The sequence below is a fragment of the Monoraphidium neglectum genome (assembly GCF_000611645.1).
Source record: "Monoraphidium neglectum strain SAG 48.87 unplaced genomic scaffold scaffold00870, whole genome shotgun sequence".
Lineage (NCBI taxonomy): Eukaryota > Viridiplantae > Chlorophyta > Chlorophyceae > Sphaeropleales > Selenastraceae > Monoraphidium > Monoraphidium neglectum.
The window spans coordinates 3,704-12,500 of NW_014012758.1; the positions used below are offsets into that span (position 1 = coordinate 3,704).

Genomic DNA, 8,797 nt, shown 5'->3' on the forward strand with positions numbered 1-8,797 from the left:
CCAGATCAAACCGTTTGCATGCGGTCACGTGACCCTTAGTTAAGCCACAGTTCCTGTGGTGCACGCGCTGCGGCGCTAACAACGTCTGGTGGCACCGTAGGGCCGGGGTGTGCAGTCGGGTGACTTTGAAGGCGTTCCGTTCGCATGCATGCATGCTTGTGAGCCATGCAGGGATGCCAAGCCACGGCCGGGTGGGCTCGCGCCCCCCCGGACCCCCCTGCTTGATGCGGGCGCTTCAAAGCTACGCCTGCCTCAGGCAGGCTGCCTACTGAGCCTTGGCACGGCCCTTGGCCTGAAGCTGGAACTGTGGCTTGACATCCCCCCTCAAAACCTCGTGTGCGCCTCATGCGGCCCCTCCGCCCGCGCAGCATGCCCTTTATGCGCCCCCCTACTAATGGCATCGCCCGCACCCTGGGGCCCCCGGTTCTTGATCCCTGTCTTGCTCATCTTCCCGCTTGCGGGGGGATGAGCGAGTGCTTATCCACGAAGCCTTGTTTTGGATTGCCTTTAGCTCGCCTGTTGGCTGGGCCGCCAGGGTAGTCGCTGAGAACACGGTTTCTGATCCTGGCCAGTGGCTGCGGCGCCCAAATCGGGCGCGGAGAAGAGAACAGCATCCTCACCCCCAAAATTTTAACGCTGTTTTGCCAATCTGTTTCAGTTACCATCTCTTGTGCGGCACTCGCTTGCAGCCGGGGTTGGGCATGGCCTGCCCCCCGTCACCCACGGCCCAGCTGGCGATCCCAGTCAGCGTGCCCGCCTGTCGCCCCGCCACCTGCCCGCGCTGTCCAGCATCCCTTGATCTTTGCATATTCCTGAGCCGCGTCCTATTCTATTGCCGTGTGTTTTCACGAGCCCCAGAAATCACGGTAGTACCGTTGAAACGCACGACCAAACCCAAGCTCTCGTCGATCACAGGATGAAGCTCTCCGACGTCAAGTGCCCCTTCAACAGTAAGCGGTGCTGACAGATCCTACGCCCCGAGGAGGTCCGTATTTTGGTTGAGGGACGGAGTCGCCGGTCGACGGGTCCCGTTGATCTTGTACACTCGCGTGCCGCTGACTCAGTGCCACATACTCATTGAATCCGTTCAGGCGACACCGGAACGCTCGCGTTCACTGGCGTCCTGGGCGCTGCGCACGCGGCCGCGTTGATCATCAGCCCCAAGAGAATCAACGTGAGAATGATAAATTTTGCTGGTTTTATGGTTATATGTGGGTCGCCGAGAGCGGGGTTTCTAAAGCAACGACCGATGTGATCTTCCTGCGGCATGCTCTCGACTGACTGGGGTCGCTTCCTCGCCCTAGCTGCGCCTAAGATTTTGGAACGGTATCTTCGACATGACATGCCGCCCCAGGGTCGGTCAGGGCTAGTTTCAGACGTGGCCACTGGGGCCACATCAGCAGGGGGTGTCACCGGCCATCCGCCACATCACCCAATGCCGGACACACCGTCGTTCCCGCCACGCAGGACAAGCTCCTGGAGAACTCCAAGGATGATAAGTCCCTCAACGCCATCACGCGTATGGGCGGCGCGATGGCCGGTGCCGCAGCCATCACTGCCATGGCCCTCGGCCAAAAGGTGCGTCAGCGTCGATGCGGGCAGCGACCACCCCTTACTCCGCCACCTCTCCCACCCCCACCTCGCTGGCCGCCCGGCCAGCGCTGGTTCTGTAGCATGAGTGGGCACACTGCTGCCAAGCAGCATCCTTGGACAGCCTTGCGCCAGCACGGCATGCGAGCGCTAACGCATGGGCCGCAATGTCCAGTTCCCGTCGCTGCTTGACCAATGCTATCTGCTGCTGGCGGCCCACTTCGCAACGGCAGCCTGAGAGCCCCTCTGACTTCGCATCGCCCCGACCCTCTCTCTCTCTCTTTCAAGGACGACATGGGTGCCGCGCGACGCATGGCCCTGGCCGCCCAGGGCGCCACCATGATCGGCGTCGCAGCCATCCAGGTGGGCGCCCCCAATACTACACAGACCAACCCTTTCCTTGCAGATCCCACCGTGTGCGTCTGGCACGGGCGCCTCCCCTCCTCAATTTACACGGGGCCTGCTCGACAGCCATCCTCGCTACCCGTCCCCCTGGGTGCCCCCCACCCCCTTCACGTCGCCCTCTCATTCCCTGCCGTGTGTCGGAGCGCTCGCCCACTCTGCCCCCGCCTCCGGCCACTGGAAATTGAAAAGATCCGGTCCACAAAACTGCGTCCCCCCCTTCCCCCAGGGCGTCGAGACTCACAACGAGCGCACCAAGAAGAGGATCGGCTGGGCCACTACCGCCATCCACGGAGGCGTCGGCGCCGTCTGCCTGTGGCGCGGCCTCAAGGAGGGGGCCGGCAAGTAGCCCAACAGGCCCACCCCTCCGGGCGCCTGTTGGGCAGGCGCGTGATGTAGTGGCCAGGCTGCCAGGCCGGCCCGTTTTGTGGACCAAACCCGGGCGGAGGGGCCCGAGCGCCGGAGCTGGCGCTCTCCTCTCATGGCCGCTCACCCTGCGACGCGCGCACACGCGTGCGCATGCGCCTGCCATCCCGACTCTCCGTGCTCGCGGGCGTTGCGAAGACGCGCGCGAAGCCATACCCCCGGAGAATCCCGTTGTCTGACGAGCCCAAAGAGAGACCGCCAGTGAAGTTGCACTGTACACACGCCCCGCCCGACAGCACCAGGCCGGGCTGCAACCATTCTGAGGCCTTGGTTCAGTGACTGCTGCTTGCATCAAAAACCAATCACGCACAACGGACGTACAGGCACACACATCTACTGCATTTGCGGCAGTACGCACTGCCGCTGTGACCCTGCACGCATGGTACATCATCCAGCTGTAACATAATCTGACAGTCAAGACCGTGGTGGTACTGTGGACAGGAGCCAAGAGTTGCACGCGGGGTTGAAACTCGGTGGACATGTGCTTTTGCCCGCGGGATGGGGGGCCAAGATGCGAGCGTACGGCAGGCCTGGGTTGCAATATCGGCATCGGTGGCTACGGGGCGTACCTCTTGATTTTTCAAACTGCAAAGTAGTCATGTATGGTATGATGCGACCCATGTGCTTGAGCCGAGCTGATGTGCGGGCACGCAGGTCGGCGGGGCCGACTTCATTCCTGTCTTCCGACACCAGCATCTGCACACTCGAGGCACGTCACACTAGAGGCTAGCGACATTCGCACCTCCGGTTTACTATAACGTGTCCTAGTCATATTGCATGTCGCATTAATTTAAACCAGCCCGCTGGAATCAAAGCGCAACCCTCGAGACACGGTCCGCAACAACCGGCAAGAATGGGGAGTATCAAAATAACTGGTGAGCCAGTCGCAAGCTCAGAGACGCGCTTTTGACCCTGGTATAGCAATGGAGTGGCCGGCGCAGCGCCGCGCTGCCCGCACGGGCACTGCCGACGCTGCTGACATGACCCCTCCACGAAAACTCAACGCTCTGACCCGCAATGCGCACTCCGCGGACCCTCATGTATCCATGCACAGTCTCGAAGGTCAACGGTCTTGAACGCAACCAGGCCGACCCCCATGGGCCCCGCAGCGTGTACGTCCGCGCCCGCGCCGGCGCCGCGGCCGCGTCAGGCCCCGTCGGCCCCAATTTTGACGGCAGCTGCCTGCAGCTCCCGGCGCCGCAGGGCGTCGCGGCTGAAGGCAACCTCGATATTGAGATCGAGCTGTGGGAGAAGAGCGCGGCCGCGGCGGACGAGTTCCTTGGCCGCGCGACGGCGCGCGTCGACTTCCCGTCTGCACTGGCGACTGCAGGGGTCGATGCTGACCTGCGGTCGCCGCTCATTGCGCCTACTGGCGCACAGGCTGGTAGCGTCGAGTGGACGATGCTGGTGACGGCAGCGGCCGCCGGGCCACCCGCGGTTCCGGCCGCGTCGGCGCCGCCGGCCGCGTGGCCGCCGGTCGGGGCGCCGCCGTCGCCGCAGAAGCAGCAGCAACCTGGCGCCTACCCTCCACAGCAGGCCGTGCCGCCCTCGCCGCAGCCGCAGCAGCAGCTCGGCGCCTACCCCCCGGCGCAAGCGACGTTGGGGGCCGCCGCAATGGGAGCCACGGCAGCGGCGTCTGGTGCGCCCCGCGCCGACCCGCCGACGAATCAGCAGCAGGGATACCCTGGCCTGCCGCAGCCACAGCCCGGCTACCCCGCGCCACAAGCGGCGTACGCGCAGCAAGCCGCGTACCCACCCCAGCAGGGCGCATACCCGCCGCCCGGAGGTGCACCGTATGGTCAGGGTTCGCCGTACCCACAGCCTGGCCCGTCTGGGGCCCAGCAGGCCCAAGGATACTTCCCTCAGGGTGCCCAGGGCTACCCGCCCCAACAGGGCGCCTACCCACCACAGCAGTACGCGCCCATGCAGCAGCAGCGGCTCCCCGCCGGCTACCCCCCACCCGGCGGCCAGCAGCCGGCGGCGCCCGGCGGCGGGTACGGCGGCTACGCGGGCGCGCCGCCCGCGGCGGCTGCGGCGGCGGCGCCCGCAAAGCCCAGCGTGATGGGCACAGTCGCCGCCGCGGGCGCCGGCGCCCTCGGCGGGGTGCTCGTGGGCAACATGATCGGCGCGGCCCTGTCTGGCCCCCACCATTACGGCGGCGGTTACGGCGGCGGTTTTGGGGGCGGCTATGGGTATGGAGGCGGGTACCCCGGCGGGGAGAACGTCACAGTTATTGACAACAGCACGACCACGTACGTCCAGGAGAACGTTGATAATGGGCAGTACATCCAAGACACGCAGTACGTCGATGCCGGGCAGCAGGACGGCGGCGGCTGGGTCCTGCAGGACGATGGAGGGTTTGACGCGGGCGGCTACGACGACGGCGGCGGCGACTTCGGGGGCGGCGGCGATTTCTGAGGAGCGTCGGCGGCTGCCGCCGCCGGCGCCGGCAGTCGGGCTGCGTGTCTTCTGCTATTGTGTGCTGCGCAGCCCCAGATCACTGTGGCCCCAATTCACTGCGGCGTTGACACTTCCTCCGTTGCTGTTGTTTCACTGATGGTTATGCCAAGAGCAAATAGCTGTTGGTGCACCAGCGCGCGATTGTGCGCTTGCCGCATGCCGCTCGTCGATCCACCGCCCATTGTTACTCTCGACGTTGGTCCCGCATCAAAACTAAGCCCTTGAATTGCTCGCAAGCTGCATTGTCGCCTGTGCGTGCCCTGCCATGACGTCATGCGATCAGCCTTCCTTCTGTCACCCTGCCATCCATTGCACCGGCAGCCTGCAACCCAAACTGCAGCGCCAGCGACTGCTCCCTCATACAAGACTGGCACAGACCTGGCAGGATTTATAATACTTGGCGCTTTACTCTCATTCAACGCGTGTAATGATGACAGCGACCACACGGATGGAAGATCACGAAACAAAACCGGCCACCCCGCCGGCCACGTCAGAAGCCCGCCATGTCCTCCGTGAGCGTCCCCAAGATCAGATCGATCCTCTCGTCATCCACAAACGGCCGCGACAGCCACGTTGCGATCGCCACCGTCAGGCGCTCCCGCAGCCGAGCCTCATCGTCGCCGCCGCCGCCGCCGCCGCCGCCGCCGCCGCCGCCGCCGCGACCGTTGCTGCCGCGGGCCGCCTCGCCGCCGGCGCCAGCCAGGGCTGCGAGCGCGTCCAGCAGGCCCCGCTTGGCCGCCGCCTCGCGTTCGTGCATCTTCGCGACTTCAGAGAGCATCTCGGCGGCGCGTGTCAGGGGCACCGCGTGGAACACGGCGGCGCGCGCCTGCCACCTGCTGTCTGTCAGCCCAGCCGCGGCGCCGTGCGCCGCGCCGCGCATGTCCTGGGGTCGGGAGCGTCGTTTTGCCAGAGGATTGAGGGTGAGAGGCGGGCGCATGGAGGTTTACCTGCAAGCAGGTATTGCTCAGGCAGTTCATGACAACGCACAATGTTCGAGTCCTGAACTGCTTTGATGGGTGCGGCAGGCAGGCAGACCAAGAGCTTTTTGAGTGCAGCTGCACACCTGCGCCGCGCTGGCCAGCTGCCGCCAGCTGCCCTCCAGGCGCGCGAGCGCCGCCGCCTGCCGCAGCCGCAGCTTCGCAGCAGCTGCTTCCAGGAGCCCGGGCTCGTCCTTCAACGCCCCTAAGGGCCTGGATGGGAGGTACTCGGCAGCCAGGATCTGATTAGTCAGATCAATCAAGTCGCGGGTCCCATTGAGGGACGCGTCTGCGGCCCGCGCCCGTGCCGCCTTGGTGGCGGTGAGCGCAACGCGCAAAGATGTCTGCGCGGCGCGGCGCCACTGGCGCTGCTCGAGCGGGGTCGGGGGCGCAGCCGCGGGCACGGGCGCCGCATGAGCAGGGTTCGGGGTGGCCGGGGCAGGGGTGTGCGGCTGCACACCCGCTGCCCAGCCGCCCTCCTCGTCCTGAAAGCCTGCTGCCGGCGCAAGCGACACAGTCTGCAATTGAGATGCTACCGCCAGCGCATCAGCCGCGGACATGTATCACGCCGGCCGCGCGGCCGCTGCTCCTGCCGCCGCACAGCAGCCGCAGCTGGGCGCTGCCTCTGCGGCCGCCAGCCGCGCCGCTAGCGAGCGCCGCCTGCCTCTTCAGCCGCGCCGCCGCGTCACGCCCGTAGCGTCGCGCAGCAGCCGTCCAGGGCGCACTCGACGCGCTGAGCTGGCACGGGCCAGCTGAACGACGCCAGCAGCACGCCGCACGGGAGGTGGCGCGCGGAGATCCCAAGGTCGCGCCGCTTGGAAACTGCGCAGAAGCTGCCCGGCGATTGCTGCACCACTATGAGCTTGGTGCCTGTGCATGGGTGGCAGAGCGTCAAGGAGTGAGGTGCTGCTGCAGCGAAGGTGTGGGGGCGGCGCCACCCTGCAGGCGCCTGCGGCTGCTGGCCAAAAGGGCGGATGCCTTCAGTGTGCGCACGCCTTGGCTGCGCAACACGATTCATACAAGCCTCAGCCTAAACATCAAGACTCTGTTGTGATGCACACACCGCAAAAGTCGTAAGACGTGGGCTGTGATTTTGCTGCAAAGAACGGTGCCACCAACTGCTGCACCTCCGATGCCAGGGATTTGGCCTGGCGTTTGGATTGATGATGCGTGGTGGCATGATCGAAGAGCATTGCAGCATGTGACTATGTGACGATAACATCAAGTGTTCCAGCGGTACACAGGTGGGTCCTTGGCCTTGGCGAATGCCTGCTTGCACCGGTTCCTGCTGCACCTGCTGCGCTCCGAGCGCTGCGCCCCTGCGCACCGTTTCCAGCTCAGCAAAGGGCCCTGTGACGGGCTTGCAGGCGCCTCGGCCCTGCGCGTTCGAAACACAGGGGTTTCAGGTGGTTCACTGTAGAGTAGCCACTGTTTTAAACTTCCAACTGCTGACGGTGTTGCATGCCGTTGGTGGTGCGCCGCTCGCCCTGCAGCCGCTCGCGCTGCAGTGCCTCACCGTCAGCAGAACAAAGCCTGTCAGCAATCCCTCCTGCTGCAGCTCAACCAGACGGTCACTCCAGCTCTCCTGCATGCTCCGTGTCTGCACGTATGGCTAACGACTTGCAGATCATCTAAAGGCGCGGGGGGTGCGAGGTAGATCTGTGCACGTCGACAGCGTAGACAGTTAAGTGGATTTCCTTTGAATTGAGGTTCCTCGCAGTAATACAATATGATACACGTGTGACTGGGCCCTACCGCCCCGCCTCCTGGCTTGAGCGCTTGACGCAAGTCCACATCCTGACACTCTGACGGCAACAGGCTTATCGTGCCCAGTGCAGTGCTGGCAGGAGACCGGGACTGGTCAACATACACCTTGTTCATGATATCTCAGATCAGCACTTGCCGCACTTGCCGACAACTCAAAACGCAGCAGCTGCAGCACGGTACTGCCGACACAAAAATCCCCTGGCAAGATTTTCAGAAACAGTCGCGTGCGATCGCAGATGTTCGTATCCCCCCTTGAACTCGGAGTTCCAGGTGAAATCATTGGCCAACAAGATTAGCCCAGGTGAGAGTGCTGCCATTACCAGGTGCGTTAGGCTGGACGGCGCACCTTTCTTGCAGTAATACACACATTCCTGATTTTTTCTCTAGTGACCGAAATGTGCTGCACATGCGCGGGGTACGGGGAGAACGTGTGCCCCTCCGCGCGCGCGCACACACACACACACACACACACACTCTCTCTCTCTCTCTCTCTCTTGTGCGCACACACGCATGTGCACACACGAACGGCGCTTGTTCCATGTACGTGGGAGTGGCGCGCGCGTGTGAGCCGGCATGCTGGCCACGGGGGACCAACAGAAAAAGTTTACTTGCAGCGCCCGTGGGTCGCGCCGCAAGCGCAAATAGCCAGCAGGCTGCCGCCAACAGCACCAGCCTGCCAAGCCTTATAGCGTGTGCTGTATGCTAGCTGGTGATGGCCCTGGGCTCAGTGGTACTTGCGGTTGCTAACATTGGGTGGACGTGATTGCATGATTGGCATATGTTTGTAGCAGCCACCCACCGCATCTCAAAGCCCTAAACCCCCGGAGAAAGGTGCACAGCATCGCACTGGGCAGACAGCAGGTCATACTGTATATACATACAGGTTTATACATGTTTGTACAATCTGCACGTTCACTGTTTGCTGCAGGCAAATACACAGACCTATGCATCTGTATTTGCACTTTGACGTTACTAACTATCACGTAAACCAGGCTGTCAAGCACAACCAATTGCCTATAATCCACATCCTGTCAAGTTTGCTTTTCAAGTCATTCCTCATCGTAACTTGCCGACGCCTCCCCATCAGAGAAGTCGTCAGCCCACGCCCCCCTGCCGCGCGCGCCGGCGCCCACCGCGCCCCCCGCGCCCGCCCCCGCCCGCCCCTGCACGATGCC

At 63.8% G+C, this 8,797-nt stretch overlaps 4 protein-coding genes across 4 annotated transcripts in view; 2 read left to right on the forward strand and 2 right to left on the reverse strand.

The window, feature by feature from the left end:
* Positions 1-916: 916 nt before the first annotated feature.
* Positions 917-2,341, forward strand: MNEG_5708 (hypothetical protein; the record flags this gene model as incomplete). Its single annotated transcript, XM_014045812.1, has 5 exons — positions 917-950; positions 1,092-1,174; positions 1,468-1,578; positions 1,921-1,953; positions 2,222-2,341. 5 exons carry the CDS (start codon positions 917-919, stop codon positions 2,339-2,341), a joined length of 381 nt encoding a protein of 126 aa, XP_013901266.1.
* A 930-nt stretch (positions 2,342-3,271) lies between these two features.
* MNEG_5709 (hypothetical protein) lies at positions 3,272-4,836 on the forward strand (the record flags this gene model as incomplete). The annotated part of the gene is made up of 2 exons (XM_014045813.1): positions 3,272-3,293; positions 3,473-4,836. The coding sequence occupies 2 exons, from the start codon at positions 3,272-3,274 to the stop codon at positions 4,834-4,836; spliced, it is 1,386 nt and encodes a 461-aa protein (XP_013901267.1).
* A 532-nt stretch (positions 4,837-5,368) lies between these two features.
* Positions 5,369-5,656, reverse strand: MNEG_5710 (hypothetical protein; the record flags this gene model as incomplete). Its single annotated transcript, XM_014045814.1, has 1 exon — positions 5,369-5,656. The coding sequence occupies one exon, from the start codon at positions 5,654-5,656 to the stop codon at positions 5,369-5,371; it is 288 nt and encodes a 95-aa protein (XP_013901268.1).
* A 3,015-nt stretch (positions 5,657-8,671) lies between these two features.
* MNEG_5711 (hypothetical protein) overlaps positions 8,672-8,797 on the reverse strand; it is a gene marked incomplete at both ends in the record, with an annotated part of 844 nt that continues 718 nt past the window's right edge. Inside the window, one exon of the mRNA XM_014045815.1 lies at positions 8,672-8,785. Within this exon, the coding sequence (XP_013901269.1) occupies positions 8,672-8,785 (114 nt within the window). The remainder of the gene's footprint in view (positions 8,786-8,797) is intronic.